The sequence below is a fragment of the Haliotis rubra genome, unplaced genomic scaffold (genome assembly GCF_003918875.1).
Source record: "Haliotis rubra isolate DU_JTF1 unplaced genomic scaffold, ASM391887v1 Scf234, whole genome shotgun sequence".
In the NCBI taxonomy this organism is placed as follows: domain Eukaryota; kingdom Metazoa; phylum Mollusca; class Gastropoda; order Lepetellida; family Haliotidae; genus Haliotis; species Haliotis rubra.
The window spans coordinates 641,658-661,695 of NW_025766381.1; the positions used below are offsets into that span (position 1 = coordinate 641,658).

At 39.4% G+C, this 20,038-nt stretch overlaps 3 protein-coding genes across 3 annotated transcripts in view; all 3 read right to left on the bottom strand.

Moving 5' to 3' along the window:
- The window catches only part of LOC124278266, a 200,798-nt gene that overhangs the window by 33,519 nt on the left and 147,241 nt on the right, over nt 1-20,038 (bottom strand). The gene's annotated exons all lie outside the window — the stretch shown is intronic.
- Nucleotides 4,124-16,045, bottom strand: LOC124278269. The gene is made up of 20 exons (XM_046713989.1): nt 15,764-16,045; nt 14,910-15,115; nt 14,273-14,611; nt 14,129-14,186; nt 13,694-13,952; nt 13,228-13,355; nt 12,791-12,999; nt 11,830-12,006; nt 11,388-11,602; nt 10,919-11,257; nt 10,619-10,733; nt 10,179-10,387; nt 9,861-9,933; nt 8,969-9,391; nt 8,137-8,459; nt 7,763-7,862; nt 7,133-7,314; nt 6,589-6,786; nt 5,968-6,158; nt 4,124-4,728 (listed from the first exon to the last, which is right to left on the bottom strand). The coding sequence occupies exons 1-20, from the start codon at nt 15,827-15,829 to the stop codon at nt 4,456-4,458; spliced, it is 4,083 nt and encodes a 1,360-aa protein (XP_046569945.1). The 5' UTR covers nt 15,830-16,045; the 3' UTR covers nt 4,124-4,455.
- Nucleotides 4,124-20,038, bottom strand: part of LOC124278268 — a 187,787-nt gene continuing 171,872 nt past the window's right edge. Inside the window, exon 21 of the mRNA XM_046713988.1 lies at nt 4,124-4,421. The gene's annotated coding sequence lies outside the window, so the exon portion shown is untranslated. The remainder of the gene's footprint in view (nt 4,422-20,038) is intronic.

The following is a 20,038-nucleotide window of genomic DNA, read 5'->3' on the forward strand; positions in this document are numbered from 1 at the left end:
CGAAGCGACATTCCCACAATGCAATCGTGGAATGTCGCTTGACTACTTAGCTTCATCTGGGTGTACTGATCTAAACTTACGTTGGTAGTAGAAATGCGACGTTCATATTGCCCCATATGGTTAACGTTAATGACAGATGTAATTAAAATAATTTCAGAGAAGATATTTAATCCGAACGTAAACCGTCATCAAACTGTTATCATTTGCATTGTTCTGGTAACGTTCGTCTTAACGTGGGATGGGGTGGGGTGGGGAAGGCGCATCAATAGAACAGCGCGCCAGTTAGCCCTGTGCGAGGATTCTTAATTTAGGTCACCGACACCGTCATTTGGTTTCTGCCTTAAATTAATCGTAATTATCCTTAGAAAGTATTAAATTTGGCATCTTTGATAAGAAATACATTGAGGTGAAGGTGGTGTGAGGTGAAATCGGGTTTAACGTCGTACTTGAGAATATTTCGCTCACATAACGACGTGCATGCGTGTGTATGTATGTGCATGCTTGTACTAGCCCAGACTGAAGCTGGCTTTATAGTGTTAGCCCACTGAGATACCTTGCCGCAGTGAAGCATGAATACCCCACTGAGACACATTATACTGACTCGAGCCGACCAGTCCTTGATGTACCCATTAATGCCGAGCGCCAGGCAGGGACCAACAAGTACCATATTTTAACGTCTTTTGGTATGACGGGGTTGGGGATCGAACTCCGCGACCTCAGAAATACAGTTCTCTCTACCACCATGACGCAAGCGTCCTCGTACTTTAACTATAATAGTTCAGGGCGAAAGTGTGCTTTTATTACACTATACATGGTGGTAGAGCGAACTGTATTTCTTAAATAAAGCCCGAATTAGGAAGCTGGCAATTACAAATTGATGAAGCGGGACAGACGTTTTAATTTACAAGTGCGATATCCCAACGGATGTAACAGTGTCGGGAATTCGGTAAGGTTAAGATTTTGGGTGGTTAGATTATGGAATAGAAAGTCTCTGCCCAGTCAGATTGAGATGTTCGCACCATTGCATATATGTACACATAAAAGAAATAAAAATACATGAGAAAAAAATAGATGTAGCAACTTTTGCAGGTCCACGTACTGTCAATCAGCTAATGAGTATGCCGATCGTGCAAAACGTGATGATTCATGTTGAATATGGAAAGCTTGAGATGCCATTTTCCAAAATCACCACTTAGATCACCACTTTAATCAACGTCATATCGTTCAAAGATAAGAGAAGACTCTTGACACTAAAGCTACCTGTACTCATGCTTGACAACTGAGGATTGTAAAGTCCCAGGTGTGATCTGCAATTTCTTTGGAAAGGACATGTCTTTCAAATGACCCTTAGATGTGTGTTCTATACCACGTAGGCTAATGTGTTAACAAAGATAAGCGTTCCTAAATATGCTTGTGTCCATAAACATGTATACACTGACTAAAAACAATGTATTGCTTTCCTTTTTAAAAATAAATATTGCATACACGACATTGCTTTAGGTTATGTACCTTGATATGAGTTTTATTCAATAAGTATTGTGATACAATGTCCCACACATGAAGTGCAATTATGTCCTTTGGTTTCCTATTACCATCTAAGATATGTAGTACCGACAGGTACCTTTGAGATAAATTCTACTTCGGGGGCAGTGAGGTAGCCTAGTGGTTAAAGCGTGGCTCGTCACGGCGAAGACCCGGTTCCTTCCTACATGGGTGCAATGTGTGAAGCCCCTTTTTTCCTGACCGTGGTATTGCTTGAATATTGCTAAAAGCGGCATAAAACTATCAATTATAAATCAGTTATACTCTTCAAACGTATAGGAATTCGTTTATGTTGCACTATTCATTCATTATTGCCATTCAAATACAATGTGTATAGGCAAACTTGAAAACCATGTTCAAACGTCAACACCAGAGAAGAATTAGCCGAATGAGATTCCTTTGTTCGTAAAAGTAGTGAAAATTAGATCAATAATGGACTAGTTACAATGGCTTCTCTTTCTTTATGTGTGGGGAGGCCATGTGCCTTTACCAACAGACCAATTAGTGTTTAGTTGTTCTGGTTTGTACACTTTCTGATCTCATATTCAGGTGTGCCCCTTGGCTTTATTGTGTATTACGTTGTGGACGTGATGGCTACTCGCGCCACCTTTTGCATTTGAAACGACTTTTAACGCCAAATATTCTCATCCAAACGGATACGTTGTCCATGATATCAAACTTGGGAAACTTGTTTCTCATCGACTATCAGATCGAAGGGCTTGAAGAAAGAGCTAGGTGAATATTGCTTAGCACGAGGAGATACGAGACCAGAGGCATATGCTTGTAGTAAAAGGCTACAGCAGTGCATGCTCAGTGAATTGGTTGAATGGATGGGCGCTCTTCCCGACGGCGCCGCACGTTTGTCTGGTCCAGACTATATTATGACTGAATATGACCCATGGTACCGTAACTTTCCTGAATGTCATGTTTGTAGTTTGCTCCCTGATGATGACTCACAACAGAAACTATCAATATGAAACGGTCAACTCAGATAATCTATTTATGACAATTTCCGTTTGCTTGAAAGTGCGAAAGTTGGAAACTTGATGAGCCCTGTGATGAAATACTTTCCCTCATCTTCTAATACATACAGATGTTATGGGTACAGAAAGAGTAGCAAACCAGAAAACGTTGTTCAAATAAGATTAACTGATTTGCTACATCTTCCAGAGGAGCAAAACACAAAAACCGATTGGTCACAATGAAATCACCCTCAGTTTTCCTCTATACTTCAGAAAGATTCACAGATTCCAGTATAAGAATATACAAAATGGATCCAGTCTATCACAATATTGTAATGATTTATTGTTATCGTGAATGGACATCTTTATGATCACAGATTATGTTCAGAAAATCTTGCGTCCTGCCGTTGTTCCATTAGTTAGAAATATTGGTAGATATGTTGAATTATATTGGCAGATCAATGGCAGACCACATAAAGCCCATGGCCTCACCGATGATCTCCGTCGAGAGGACATACATATATTGGACTGGGACGCAAAGTCCCGAGTCTCAGTGGGATGTTCTTTGGCGGAGAGTGTAAGGCCGATTACCAGCAGTTGCATACGTGGGACAGGTCTTCAGTGGGAACTAACTGGCAATTATCAACAGTATACCTGTGCCTTCAGTCAACATGGTTGAGAGACCAGATATTGATATATACACTCGAAATTAAGTAGAGGGTAATGTCTGAGGAATTCTCCATTCCTTCAAAATAATGGAGCCGAGGCCCATTATTTTTAAGAAATGAAGAGTTACGAGGATATTACCCTATCTACTAAATTACATTCAAAGTATTGGTAATATTTCTGTTATCAAAGTTAAATGTCAAAATGACAAAATAAAGTCTTAAATTTGAAACTTGTACACATCGTTCCATTCCTGAAAAGTAATGGAGCGAGCAGACAATGGAATGACGCCACAAATGTAATCTAATTTCAGAGACCTGTTCATGATCCTTACATTTCTGCAATCATTTTATTGGTTCCCTCGTTGCTTGTCAATATGATGCGCGATATTATCCCATATCCTCATTTTCCAGGAAGGTTGCAGTGCTTACTCACTGGCACTGAATAGAATGGCCAGGCATGGTTGAAGGTGCGGTGTCGTATCATAATGAAACTGTATTGTCTGGAATAGGCTTCGCTCTTTTAGGGGACCATCGTATGGTTTGTAGTTGGTGCCGCTTACTCTTTACCATTTAGCCGCACCAAGTTTTATGATCCGTGAAGGTTAGAATTGATCTTCAGTAACGCATGTTTGTCGTAACGGCGACTAACGGAATCAGGTGGTCCACCTCGCTGACTAGGTTGACACATGTCATCGTATCCCAGTTGCGTAGATCGATGCGCATGATGTCTATCACTGGATAAGTGATCAGACTCGACTCGACTTATTTACAAACCGTGATCATATAGCTGGAATATTGTGTGCGGCGTTAAACAACAGAAACAAATATATTCACCCGAACACCAACACTGATCAGTCAGTCTCAGTGATTGGCTGATCCATTTAAAAACAGAATAGTTTTAGTGGTTATAGAAATGCTTCATCCGTTAATAATGTTAAAAAGAAATACATATGACAGTTGATGCCACTGTTTATTTGCACTACATAAAAAGTAAATCATTTTTACAGACAACATAATTTGTGTGGAAGTATACTTATACAGGTCGCATTGCCTCGCACTATGCCGAGTAACGATAGGATCCAGTCCAAATTAATGTTTATGCTCATAACTCACAGAAGGATATGTTCCATCGCACGGTGAGATAACTGCAGTGTCAAAATAGGAAGCACTAGGATATTAGAATAAAGGAAATCTAATATTTGATATACTCGGAATACATATAAAATCATTATTTGCATAAAATACGTCATAGCCATCAGCACGTCTACAATAAGTCCATCAGTTCACATCTTCTTGATCCAGTCCAGCTCCCACTCCTTCATGGCTTTCTTCACCTTGTTCCTGCTCCTGCTCCTCTCTAGACTCCTCCTCCTCCTGTGATGGTGGATGTCATGGACGCTGTACCCAGCCACAGCAAACCGACTCCACCGGGGACAGGCCGTCCCCGACCAGTACTCCAGCTTCCTCTGCAGGGCGGACATGACGTTGTCCTGGTCCACCGTGTCCGTCAGATGGAACTCCACCTCAGTCACGTCCCGGTTGTAGATCATCAGGATCTGGAATATCACATATCCGTGTGAAACAATGGCTTTGTATTTCTATGGAGACAAATATATTCTGTTACAGTCCCTGTTTTGTTTAATACTTTGAGAAAATCCATGTATTGAATGAGCCAGTATTAATTTTTCCTAATCTAATACGCCATACACGACATGGGAGAAGAAAGAATAAATCTGCTTATCTTACTTTCATACGAAATACTGTAATTTCATTGGTCAATGACGCTTTAACAAGTTTCCGTGTCACCTCTCCCAGGAGGGTGACAACTGGAAAAAATATTATTCCGCTGCCACGGAAACCGCCAAACTGTCCGCCGTGAAGCTGTATCGCTAACAATCGTATGACGTCATAATATGACGCATGCAGTGTCCAGAGTACGAAAACCGTTAGCTGTTTTTGAGTTCACTATGTACAGATTTATTTTACTGACTTACACTGCTTTATTTAAACTATTTTATATATTGAATCGTTTGCACACTCAACTTAAACATAATTAACATTTTTTATAGAAATGTAAAGGTTGTCAGAATATGTTTCACTGATATAAACATCCAGTCAAGAGGCAGACGCCATTTTGTTTTCATGTCACATAGTCGGTAGCTATCTTTAAAATAAAATAAGATGATATTTTGTACATTTAACATGGCTTAAAGATAAATACGTTGTATGCTTCTCCGTCGGGTAATACGGTCTGATGTACGTCTCTTTGTAACATGGCTGTAAGATAAATACGCTGTATGCTTCTCCCTCGGGTAATACGGTCTGATGTACGCCTCTTTGTAGCAGTGTCATCCCTCGCCTACCGGCTCGGGTGACGCTGCTGCAAAGAGGCGTACTTCAGACCGTATTACCCTCGAGAGAAGCATACAACTTATAATGTACCAGATACATACCAAAGGACCGAACACTCATAATGAGATAATATCTTAAGCGTTCATGTAGAATACAGGTCGTAATTTTTCAGGGATTCATTCTGATTCCAAACGTATTCACTTCTTTTTCTAGTATTATTTGGCGGGACGTTTGGCGGTTGCCTAGTGGATAAAGCGTTCACTCATCACGCCAAAGGTCCGGATTGGATTATCCACATGGGTAACATGTGTGAAGCCCATTTCTGGTGTACCCCGCCGAGATATTGCTGGAATATTGCTAAAAGTGGCGTAAAACCTTACTTACTGAAACTCACTCATTGTTTTAGCATTATCATCACAAAATCTTCGAATTATCCCTTATACCTTTATAACATCTCTCAGGGCAGCCATGTCTGTCTCCGACTCTATATAAACCTTCACAACCCCAGACACTTGTCTTGCAAACTCTTGCTCTATCAGAGATATCAGTGGTGAAGGATTGTTGTCGCCGCTGTACAACAACTCCTCCCTGCTCTGTTTGGGGTCAGGCTTGTACTTGGAGTTCAACAGAGGCACTGGAAGTACAATTTCAGTTTTTTAAACAAATGATGTTTTAGTATAACATAAACGTTGCATTATTGTATGATAACAATAAGATTATTTTGCCAAAACATATTCCTCCTGACAATAATGATTAATAAATCTACAATCAACTGGCTCTGTAGAAAGTTCAGTTCGTACTTACGTTTGTTTGTTGTTTAACGCCACAGTCAGCAATATTTCAGCTATATGGCGACGGTCTGTAAACAATCAATCAGACAATCCAGTGATCAACATCATGAGCACCAATCTACGCATTTGGGACACGATGACACGTGTCAACCAAGTCAGCGAGCCTGACCACCCGATCCCGCTAGTCGACTCTTACAATAAGCATGATGAAGATCAATTCTTATTCAAAGGTTAAGATAGGCCTAGGTCAGTCCATTAAGAAATGTTTCGTACTTATGAGTGAGTATAGCTGCGTCTTTTCAACGCACAGGGCATCATCATGACACGCTAGAGAGTGAACGCTGGACTCGGCATTCTCAGTGTTGAAGAAGGCAGCTCTGTCGACCACGTTACTGAACTGGTTGTTGGCAAGAGTCAGGTACGTGTGGACCATTCCCAGACACCCTTCAACCTTCTTGTCCCACGTTGATCCTGGGAAATAACAATTTTTGTCATCAACAAAAACAGATTATAACAGCAACCTCAGCATCAGCATCAAACAGACACTAATGTTAACATTCAAAGAACTGAATCCGTACCATATGGTAATAATATGAAAGAAGTTAATTTCAGAGCAACGCGGACTTCCTGCACAAATAGCAGAAGAACTGTTTGATTAAAAAGAACAACAACAACTTGTCAAGGTGCGTCAAGGAACTCTGCGTTTACGACAAGCATGGTTTGCTGAAGACCAGTACTAACCCGGATTTTCACGGCAAGGTAGCAGGAATGGATACAATAAGGAACCCTTGAAGTAACCGCTGCACATGTGTCATACCTTTGCCAGGACATCCTCCACAGTTGTCCAGAACACACTTCTGTAGCTCCGACTCTATCGCACTCCTGGTCATCGTGGTTCCTGCAACTTTCATCAAGTCATCTCGGAGTTTGTCGGCCTGGTGCTGTCTGTATTCCTTGGTGTCACGGCAGAACTGGCTCTCTCGGTCGTGGAGACAGAACCTGTTGGAAGCAGCATCAGAACAGAGTACCGTATACCAGAACACATTTGTACGCTGGTACCATTCACTAATTAATGTATTATGTCTGTGATACGAGACTATTTTCACTCAGGCATTTCATACGCAATTTCATGTACTTTGTAACAATACTTTATATCAGAAATTATACCGTACCGTATACCAGAACAAACTATTTAACTGGTACAATTCACTATTTAATTCAGTCTATGTAACGGTCCAGCCCAACTCGACTGATTGTGTTAAAGAGACTCCTTTAACGTCTCTTGAAATAAATTATGTTTGTGATACGAGACTATTTTCACACGCATTCCATAAGCAATTTCATGTACTCTGTTCTTTACTATTGACTTTGTAACAATAGTTTATGACGGTAATTATACTTTTGTTTTATTATACTCTTTTGCTTTTCTTCAGTCTTATATACGTACCCAAATGAGTGCTTATTGAACGAGTAGTATGCAAACTGTTCTCCAAATCGTGGATTTTGACATGTTCTCTTTACGTTCAGTGGGTGTATTGCTGGTCCTCCTAAAACGCATAAACTTTAATATCTGGCATATTCTGATCTTCGCAAATTATATACAGGTATATACAGATATAATATACAGTGTGTTATTTATTTTAGATCTGCAATAACCATTTAAAGAGTGTAAACAATATTTAGCAACTAAAATGACCAAGCACTAAGATGAAACCGTGTGATGGTTTGCTAACATTTGCAAATTACTATACAACCTCTAATGGGTATTTATAGTGATTGTATCTAGCAGGATTGTATAAAACAAGGTTCTGTAATAATCACCTCTCTTAAGATCATCCATTGCCCTGTGGATGATGTCAAACACAGGCTCATAATCAACATTCCACACATCGGCAATATCCTCATCACCTGCCATCGGGCGAATGTCTATGTACATTTTGTTACTATGACAACCGATGCCAAGGCCACGTGACTGCAGACGAAGTATGGGTGGGCAGCTCCTCAGAAATGAGTAGCCAAGATTTACCAGGGAATCTTTAGATTTGTCTTTGATGGGAGCGACATACACAGCTTGTCCAGCTTCGAACCTCAGTTTTTCCTGGGGATGTCTGTGAGCAATGTCACGTATGTTGACGGAATGGGACCTAGAAGTCCCAATTGTTGCAGTTAATAAAACTGATATTGATAGCAATTTTTAACTCGTGTTAAATTGGATTTAGAAGTATTGCTAAACTAAATCCCCATATCTTCAAAGAAGAATCTCATGTTACATCCAATCCAATTAACGCATACTGGTACAATAAGTCCTACACTTATAACCACGTTTTTCACAGTGACTACTGTCAGTTTTGCGAGAAGGAAAAACAAACTCGTAGCCATCTATTCTTCCACTGTATAGATTCCAATTTGGTATGGACGGGAACGTTAATCAAAAACATTAAAATCACGAGATTAACCTTCCTACATGGAAATCCTAATTAAAGCATTCTTCTGAATTATTCATATTCCAAAATAAAGATGTATATTCACCAGTGTAGATCTATGATAAAGATTCAAAATTATGATAGCTATTTAAAGTGTTCAAGTTTAACAGTACATTAATGGCAAAGACTAAAGCTTTTTCGTTATATTGAAACCTTTGTGAGTATTGTACCTATAGGCTGAATCGGGGATGATTTCGATGGTTTCTCCAAATTCCTGTACCGTAAGCTCCAGACAGTCTGCCAAGTACTGGTCAAGCCTGAAGAACCTCTTCTTTGAGTGTTTGAAATCTGAAACCTTAAAATGCCCCGATATTTGTATGTCGGGATTAAACCCGTCAAAAAGTAACGATGTTCTAAACTCATTCTTCAGTTCTGTGGGATAAGCATAGTCTTCGTCATCGACCCCTACAGCTAACAATGTCGTATCCTGGAAAGGGACCACTGTTGCTTGGTAACCGTCTTGAAGCTTGACATAGACGTCAATGGATGAAGAATCGGCGGTGTCTATGTAGTCAAAGCCTGCACAGTTTGCCATAGACCGGAGCGTGGATATCGACATTGTAGTGCCTGATGGGGGAGAAATCTGTAGTTTCCTGTAAATATTGGATAATATATTATAGTATAGGAGAAATTTGAAATATTGATGTATCATGATTTCTCGATTTGTTTGAGTGGCATTCTAGAAGTTGCTGGTATAGAGATGACACAACTTTATGGATGATCAACTTTTTTATTTCAACAATGGCGACGTTTCGGTATAGGTTCTTATGCCGTTTTCAAGTATAACGGCGACGTTGCCATTGTGAAAATAAAGAAGTTGATCATCCATAAAGTTGTGTAATCTCTATACCAGCAACGTCTAGAAGGCCACTCAAACAAATCGATAAATCATAAAGTTGTGTCATCTCATGATTATTTGACGCTGTAAAGGCACAACTACACCGAATTCGGAGCATCTTTGTTATATAACCCAACAGTGCTCCTGTTTGATTGTTTTGATTTCATCATCTCCATTGGTTTGTTGGTTTCTCATGACATGATTTAACGTATACAAATATTTACCTGCCATTTGTTTCAAATGATTTGTGTTTAGCAGCGCCATTATGTACCTCCTTTGTCACTCTCAATTTTACACCTGAAATAGGATATCTGTATGAATATGTACATGTATACTTTGTTTGCATACATACTGGGCCATATGCCACCGGTAAATAAGTGTATACATAAGTGGAAACCTCAGAAAACTAAAACTGAAACATAGTATTTAGACGTTTGAAACTGATAAAATTGATGACAAGAGGGAAGGTGATACCTTTACTGGGGACGTCGACCGTACTATTAACAATAGGACTATTAAAAGCTAAATAGTGAAGCACGCACCTGGATAATGCTGTTTGACGATGGCGACCAGTCGACGCAGCCGTATCGCCATTCTGGGAGTCATGACCCTTGTCTGACACCAATCCCAGGGTTCCTTAGTGACAGACAACTCACATGTGCTTTTGCACCTTCTTGTCGACTGATAGCACATGTCTGATGAAGATCCCTCTGGATCAAATGTGAAGTCGTCAAAAGGATATTGAATTAGCCTGTGGAAAATAGAGTTTGTAAAAGATATATGTGTACTAAAGACTGGGTTTAGGTTCACAGGATATATTCATTTCCTGCTTCATAATTTCTTGTAACAGAATGATCAACTTTTGTATTATGTTACCGTTATATGGCTATAATATATTAATTAAGATTATGGAACATGTATATGGTGTTTAATGCTATAATCAGTGAGTTAAATAGGCTTGGGAACATAGAAGAAACTGTACCTGTACTGAATATTGCGGTCTTGCAAAAGAGGATTGATGACTTCTTTAAAATCAACACCATGAAGAATGTTTTTGATATTGTCAATAATGCAGTTGATATCGGAATAATTAGACCCTGAAAGAATATGATATAGGTTAGTTTCATTATTATTAGAGAGATTTGAATGACAATATAAATGGCAGTTTACTGCAAACGAATGCATTTAGCAAGAGTGAGACATCGTAATGCGTAAAAAACATTTCTTTGTTTTGAGAATACTAAACGTGAACATACGTTTATGTATTTACTCAAATATTTACCTATTTTATTCATGGTTTTCATAAAATACTCCTTCTCCGGACTGCTTGCTGACGGCCCCGTTGCAGATCTCTTTGACAAGATATCATCATGGACACAGAACTGCACGTGACCGGAAGTGACATCAAAGAATGGGAACCGAGCACAAGCACCAAGTTCTGCCAATCTCTTTAACATTGAGGTGGACGTTTCCAACTGCAGTGATTTAGTATTGCTCGGGTGTTCAGTTGTCAGCGCCACCTGTAGAGCTCTTCCGGAATAGTGAAGTGAAGAAGCGCCATGACTTCCGTTAGGGTGACTTGACGTTGGTTCATCCCATGCTTCCAGCACCACCAGGTTTCCTGTAATACATTTATTGGTATAAAAACATGTTTTGAGTGTTTTGTGATCTAACATGCATCACTCTTGTATGTATCATACTCCATCTTTAAATTTTAATTAAAGAATTAATATGCTGAAATGACGTCTTACTGTTTGGCCATTCCTCCTTAGCAAGATGGCCGAGAGTGGTCAGTGTTGATGCTGCTGCTGCCGACATCAGTCTGTCTGCACAGGCGTCAACGTTACTATCGCCATTATCAGTCCACACACATTTATGACATTTTCGACCGGGTTTTCCACACCAGGTAGCGCTCTCGCTTTCTTCAGACCGGAACAGGGTGAAATCGCCTCCAATCAGCGTTAATCTGTTTCATGAAAAAAACACAAGCGAAATAACAAAACGAGGCGAGTAACATTTGATACACCAACGACAATCAACTTGAAGTAACATTATTGTCTCAGTAGTGTTTTTATAAGGCATCTATGATAAAACCAATAAAAGCTTACCAGGACAAAACTGACACAAACCGTACTTCTATATGAATATTCCCCCACTTATTTAATGATACATTCTTGTATTATTTAACGTTACTTGTGAAAGTTGCTATCTCCTCTGACAATCCTGTCGCCCGCTGGGCCACACACGTCTTCCATGGCCTTCCCATGAACATCAGCTGCCAGAGCACCACAGTTTGCGGAGCAATTGTGTGAGAGGGTTTCTGTCATCAAGGATTTATGAACGGAGGATGTGCCTATTAAACCCAGGTCCCTAAAATATGGAGAAAAGATACGGAATGTGTGTCACATGAACAATTAGTTAACGTAGTCCTCCTTACGTTGAAATGGATACATAGAACCTTTGAGCAATATTTGCAGGATTTGGTACATGCGAAAGGAGCACGTGTTTGGTGATAGATGTTGTATCTTTGCAATATGGAAAACTACTTTGCAATAGTGAGTGAGTGAGTTAAGATTTACAGTCAAATCGGTAATATTTCAGCCATATCGTGACTAAAGAAAGTTTTGAATTCACCATAAAAACATGTAAATTATAAGAAAAAAAAAATGTCAACGAAGGACAGAAAAACCAACTAGAATATCATGGTATCAAGAAATATAACTAGCATCTCTCTCTAAATTTGTATTTCAAATTAGGACGATACAGTATAAAAAATAGCCTATAGATCGCCAACAACTTAAGGTAGATCACCATAATAGGGACCATGGGGACTTACAGTGCCTTTGCTACCTGCATTGACCCTAGTTGGATTTACACCATCCCTTCAGCCGCTGGCGATTGTAGGAAAGATTAAGCCAAATTTTAAAAGAACGAAAATACTACGATTAAAACTCTGGTAAGCTGAAATTTAACATTGAAAGTTTTGGGACTTACGTACCCTCACAGGAGGACAATACTTTTACGATACTTTAACCCCCTTTGAGGGTACAGCCATTAACAATCGCAGTTGCTGATTTATACTTCCATGTTTAAAATACCATGTATCTGTTTGCTTGTGAAGATAATGTACAAAAAGGACAAGAGTATGATTTACCATATGGTTTTATGGAAAGCTTTAGCCACAAAATCCGACTTGTCGTGGGTAAATGTTCCGTCAACTGTTAACGTGGCTGTTTCACACCGACTGTATTCATCCTCGGTAGTATAGGCGTACAGAACTGGCTTGAAGCTTACAACTTCCGGTGGCGCGAACACTATAGATGCATCATGTTGGGACCACTTGACCGAAGCTTTCAGAGTAACCTGCCAGACAAGAGGATCGACATAGGTATAACGGAATCTGACCAATCACCAATTGCTGTTGAATACACCTTGTCTAATCTAAATGTGATGGAACGTTATACACCACGTTCATAAGGTCTGTGGAAGCACTTTGAAATACTCCAATGTTCGAATAAATAAACCCGATGACACAAACTGAAGGTAGAATAACAGAATGAATAAATGAATCATAATTGTCTATCCACTCACCTCTTGATAAAGGGACATTGAGATGTTGTAAGGTTTTGAGGACTGTCCAGAGAATGACTGAACTGAAGATGACCAGGATGTTGTGGTCAAATCTGTTTTTGGGGCCTGTCCTGAAGACTCGGTAGAAGCTGATGAAATAGATGGTTAATGATGCGCATTTGCAACATTAGACAATACTTTGCATCAATATGTTCTCTCACACACGTCATGCTCTAAATGAGACAATCTAGGAAGTGGAACATGTCGTCAAGGAACTATTTTGCATAATGCGGATAGCTGTGATTTTACAAGCGATATTTGTATTGCAGTAATCGTTTTCTTGTGCTTACTTGATACCTTGTGTTTTTATATGTTTGGTATAACATAATTGAAACGACAGAGTAGTGCAACGTTTCCCTAGAAGTATCATTTTAAAAACATACATTATTAACACAATTTGAATGTTTTCAAACATAGGTTTTCATACTCATGGTGTAATTTCCTTTAATATGGAATTTTCCATTGTAGTCTATCGGTCCATTGGATGTTGCGTTAATCTCAAGAAACACGGTTTTGGAATATGAGATGACCAGTTGTATGGGTGGTAACTTCTCGTCCACTTTAGCAACTGGTATGGAGCGCAATATGGTCGAAGGTGTACTGTCCATGACAATTCGTTCTGAGAGGCCAAGAGCTTTTTGGAAGCTGAGTTCGAACTCTACGTTGAGGTCGGTACTGACGTCACTCTGTATATAAAATAAATGTTCTACTTTCAAAATAACATATTTCATCGATTTTGAAAATGCATACCCATTGAAATATATATCATGAATGACTAATAATAAATGAAATATAATATACGGGAGGCAAAACATGACCTTTATTGGATGCCATAAATAAAATATCAAATCCTTAACATAACCTGCATTAGGAACTTCTTGACTGTAGCTGTCTTGTTTCGTCTTTCAAACTGAAGATCCCTGTAAACAAAAAGTAATAACTTGTGAAATGCTGTCAAACTCAACGTACTTTAAAACTGTGTAATATATCACCATGACGTACTCACATTGTGTGCCCAGTGTGTCTCTGTTCATAGCAGTTCTTACAGGTAAGGCGAAAGTCGGCATCTCCAGGAATTAGGCTCTTTTGACCTTTGCTGATCTTTTCGAGCTTGACCACCTTGCTTCCTTGCTCCTTGTATACATTGTACGTATGGCTTGCTTGACCAGTCTTGGGATCAACATTGAAGTTGATGGACTCGTCACCATCACTGGCATGGAAGTTGATTTTGTCCAAAACGTCAGAGAGAAGGTTGGACACATATCTCTTCTGGCGATGACCATGTTTACTGGTTATGTGGGGATATCTGAAAAACACTTGTGCTTCCTGAAGTAGGTCTAGGGCGCTGGAAACGAAAGTTGAATAAATGTTAACATCAGCTGAAATAATGTTGAGTCTTTGAACGGTATTTTTAGAAGTGATACACATACAGACAAGAATTTATGGAAGACAAGGAAACAGACAGCTATATAAATATAGCTATCTGTTTCCTTGTCTTTCATTCACCCGATGATGGGATAAGAATATACTTCGAAACGGCGTTTATATCTAAACAAAGAAGTTGATATACATAAATTCTCGCCTTAATGAAATAATGTTGTTCAGCAACGAAAACTATAATTATGTATTTTCTGATGGCTTACCTGACGTCAATGCCTAAGACTTTGACTTTTGTTGGACTGACGATATGTACATTCTGTATTTTCTTGACAATGGCAACCTGTTTGACTTCTAAACCTTGTCTTTGACGGACGTTAGTGCTCATGAGATACCACCCTGGTTTCCAAGCGGAAGCAACTGATGGGTCCTGAAGATTCACGATTATCTCCCCTTTGTTGTTTTCGGCAACCTGTTATGGAAATTGTGCAAAATGAATCTAAATTCATATCTTCAATATTATCTTGCGTATAAGGCACACAGATAGTATACTAATGATTCTCGAATCGAGGATATCATATGGCCTAATTGACAAATTGAAATGGACTTTTTGGCCATGCATGAAATCATGAAATATCATAGATATTAATGTTTTAAGCCTTTAATCAAATTTTACTTTCTTTTTTGTAAAGCCAAGCTCCCTAATTTGAATATGTTCAAAATATTTTCTATTTCATTTTTTGATATAAAAAGTAAATGCTATTTGGTTGACACATTAAGGCATTTACAAACATATGGTATAAATGTAAAGTGTTCTCGTTCTGAGGTTTGAACATAAATATATATGTATAAACTTTTAAGATCTTAGATGATACTCAGATCTATAGCCCGTGCTTTATATTGTATTGTCTTCGTTAATTAAAATGTTCTATATTCATATCTGTGATACTCTAGTATTTTTACTGTCCATCGTCGACGGGTTTTACTCTTCAAAATGTTTTCATCTTTACTGCATAAATTGTTTTCGTCACGATATGTAGGAGGCGTTAAATATGAACTCACTCACTCACTCACTCACTCGCTCACTCACTCGATATGATGTAAATGAACGAATACATACACTGACGTCAGGCAGGACATCGAGATTGACGATGTGTGACACGAGCCTCTGGAGTCCAGTTCCCATTCAGCATTGCCGTCAACGTCGTTGCCTCGACTTTGGTGTTTAAATCGACGCCCGCCATTAACTGTGCTAACAGAAACTACACAGAAAACAATCCATAACGGTACAATCTTCATGATTGTCTTTGCTGTGTGTAGCTGGTGTGGCTTTCAGTAGAAAGCAAACCGGTTCTATTAACCGGTTATGATTTGTACAGTCCAACCAAACTGAACTGGATAGGTTCCTGTTGAATTATAAGCTACCCAAGGGTAACACCGGAGATATCTAGCAAAAGAGCCAGAGTACTTTTTGTTGTATAAAATGGAGGTTTATGAAATTGCAGACTCCCTACAGAAGATGCTATTGACTCAAAATAACAAGATCAGATTTTGTACAAATTCTTTGCAAATTTATAAACGATCTTTATTCATAACGAAAATATTACCTTATGAATATTTTTTTGTATTTCTGATTTTTATATGTTGGATTATAACCTGTAGGTGAGTAAATTGTATCCTTAATACATTAGTCAGCCAGGTAACGGGTCATTTCACCCAAAACATGTTCACCCCAGCACAGCTACACCCGGTGGTTTCACCCCATCTAGAGGTTGTTTCACCCCAGCAAAAAATATTATCTTTATCAACTATAAAATTGTTTCAATATTTTATTCATCTATGTATAGTGTCGAAACAGCATATTCAAATTGTTTGAATATTATATCAGTTTATATTGGCTGTGTTGGATCGGGTGAAGTCCTTCAGTGACGATAGCATGTAGCTGCCTTGGACAGGAATGAACTTGTGGACAGTTCCTTTCTGTGTACTGTGTCCAGAGGAGAAGAAGCTTCTCGTGCATCTTCTTGAATTTCTGCCTTTTGTCTCTTAATTGAAGACAATTTTGAACCAAGCTCACTTGGGTTTCACTTGGTCCAATATTCCAAAATTAAGCTTCGTGTCTGACGAAGGAACTCTCCATACGGGCTGTTCATTCAAGTTTTAAGCGTGATGAGATGAGGTTAGATGAGATATAAGCTTAAGTCCGATGTACCATCTCAACACAGACACAGTAGCATTTACCTGATTGTTGTAAAAACATTGCCTAATTAGGATTAACAGATTTCAGCATTAATACCATTCTCCGTGTATACTCGGGGCGGTGGGGTAGCCTAGTGGTTAAAGCGTTGGCTCATCACGCTGAAGACCCGGGTTCGAATCCCCACATGGGTACAACGTGTGAAGCCCATTTCTGGTGTCCCCCGCCGTGATGTTGCTGGAATATTGCTAAAAGCGGCGTAAAGCCAAACTCAGTCAGTCAGTCCATGTATACTCAATTAGTTGGGGTGAAATAACTCTTGATTAGGGGTGAAACGGCCCCTAATGTGGGATGAATTGGCCTAGTTTGGAATTGGGATGAAACATCCCGGGTAAAACGACTTGGGGTGAAACGATCCGGAACGACATCCATGAAGATCCGGGTCAGAATTGGTCTTCAGCAACCCAGACTTGTTGTAAGAGGCGACTAACGGGATCGGGTGGTCACTGACTTGGTTGACACATGTCATCGTATCCCAACTGCGTAGATCGATGCTCATGCTGTTGATCACAGGATTGTCTGGTCCAGACTCGATTATTTACATACCACCGTCATACAACTGGAATATTGCTGAGTGCGGCGTTAAACAACACCCAAATCAAACCAAATCTTGTATGGATCATGCCCCTGCCAAAACAAAACATTAGTCACTCTCAAGGGGGAGAACATTGTGGGGTACAACAAGTACATCTTTTCTTGTTCGTCTTTTTATCATCAAGGTGACTTTGTGTCCCACATGCATTAGCCTAGATAGGAGACACAGCATGTGGTAAATTCAATATGTTATCCAGAGGTTTTAAACTACTACGTACATCAATATGCTCTTGACCCACGCGATGATATCTAAACAAGTCCTTAAGACGTTTAAAGGTGTGGGTATTATTTTGGCGAACATTTGTCTTGACACTTAAGTAAACGATTATGTATATTTTATCCTCAGTCCCAAAACATATATTATATATTTTATCCTTTTCATTTGGTTCACACTTATGATACATAGCCTTTAAAAACTTCGACATACAGTTCGAGAAACAATGAACATAGCATCGGATATTTAGATCCACTTTTCCATCAATTCTTGGGCAAAACAGTAAGATTCTTTTAGGTAACACATGTCTATTCAGAACTTGCCTTGCTGTATTCGTTCAGATTTTATACATCAAATCCATGTCCTTTATATGTTTTCTGAGGCAAAATGTGCAATTGAGTAGATACAGAAGAAAATAAATGTACAATGATTGCTGAATACACTTGGTCAGTGTATACATAGTAAATGAACATTTTCTAAAATTTTTATTTCATACTGACAGAGAAGTACATGGAAACTTCATGGCAAGTAGGTCAGGTGAGATGGTACTTAATATGTCTTTGGACTAAAAAAAACAAGTTTGAAGGTTGTGTGGGTAGAGCGTCTGGACGGGATATTGGACAAGGGTGATCACGCAAGTGATAATGGTATGCCACAAAACACATTGATAGATATCGTGTCATCGATAAATGTCAAGGGCACAGAATGGGCAAAGAGCCAACTCTAAATCCAGGCAAACAAGGAAGTTTTATTAGTCGTGGCCAAACATTTGTCAGCTCTAGTGTTAAAAGAAATCCACTTGAAGAATTTATCAGTTAACATTTTAAGGTTGCTAAGATCAAATTGTTCATTGTAGATCTTGAAATTTTGACGTAGTCAGATACTAAGGTGTAGCTGAACTTTTTTGAAGTCAAAGAATCAAACTTATAAAGATATTGTGTCTGAAGTGGGGTTTGCTGAGTTGAGGCAGGTGTTCTTAATCTAAACTTGGACGATGTGCATGCGGAATACAAATGTCTTGTCACGGCTATGTCATTTGGTCAAGGATCTGCACTTGGTGGAACACGTGGCCCCAAACGCCCAAATGCAGCCACCTTTTCCTGCTAATACTTATAATAACCAACTTTTTGTTGGTGATAACCGCCATTTTATCTGACACCTCTTCTCATTTATTGTACTGGAACTGATCAAATATGATGGTGTGTAGGCAGTCAAAGCTTATGGGTTCTAATGGTTCAACTATACAGTCCAGTCAGTTTATGAGAATACTCACCACAAATTGCAACAGAAATGATTTCAACTCTTTTAAGACGCTGAACCATTCCTTTATAACATATAAAAAGTATAGGAAAATCTCAGTGGCGGAAAAAGGTCAACTTCGACCCCTCAAAGTCATAGGGGTCAGAGAAAGGGATAGCCAGGTGTTCGGGAAGCACGTGCACAAGTGCCGACAAAATTATTGATTCATTAACCTGTGCTGTGAGGTCTCGCACACCTGGTTGTCTCTGTCTTTGCACTCCTCCCTCGTAACAAATAGTGAACTGTGTAAATATTTTAATGATAGTTTGTGAAACAACTTTTTTATTTTTGGGGCTTAAACTATGCAAAACCTTCACAGAGTTGGTCTGATGTTTTGATTATGATCAGCGTTTCATTGAGTTTTATATGCTTATTAGTTTTCGAGTTAGATTGCAATTCATTGGTCCGCTTTTGAGTCAACGGACTGTACACCAGGAAACAGAAAGCCCAGACGTTTGCCAAGAAGAGTGAATGAGTGAGTGAGTGAGTGTGGTTTTACGCCGCTTTTAGCAATATTCCAGCAGGGGACACCAGAAATGGGCTTCACACATTGTACCCATGTGGGGAATCGAACCCGGGTCATCGGCGTGACGATCCAACGCTTTAACCACTAGGCTACCCCACCGCTCCTTTTGCCAGGAAGAGATGTCACAGTAGATGATATTGTAGCAATAAGGAGAATCAACATGCACTTCTACCAGTCCCCATGTCCTGGATTTCAGGTACCTTCCTATGACCCAAACAGATGGGGATGATCCAACATCAAGTATTGACATTCTTTGGAAGAGTGTTTGACTACTCCGTCCTACTCGGCCAAACTGGTCAGGCATGATGCAGGCGATCCATCACGGACATCAGGCAATCAGACCTCATGGGTTCTAATGGTTCAACTATTCGCCCGCATCAACCGTCAGCCATCTAACCCTCTCAGCCAGCGCAGCGTCCACAAAAATCCCAAACATAGCTTAACAGATCGCTGGCTGTGTGTGCTACGTAAAGAGACTCACTCTGAGAGTGTGGGTTGGAATCTC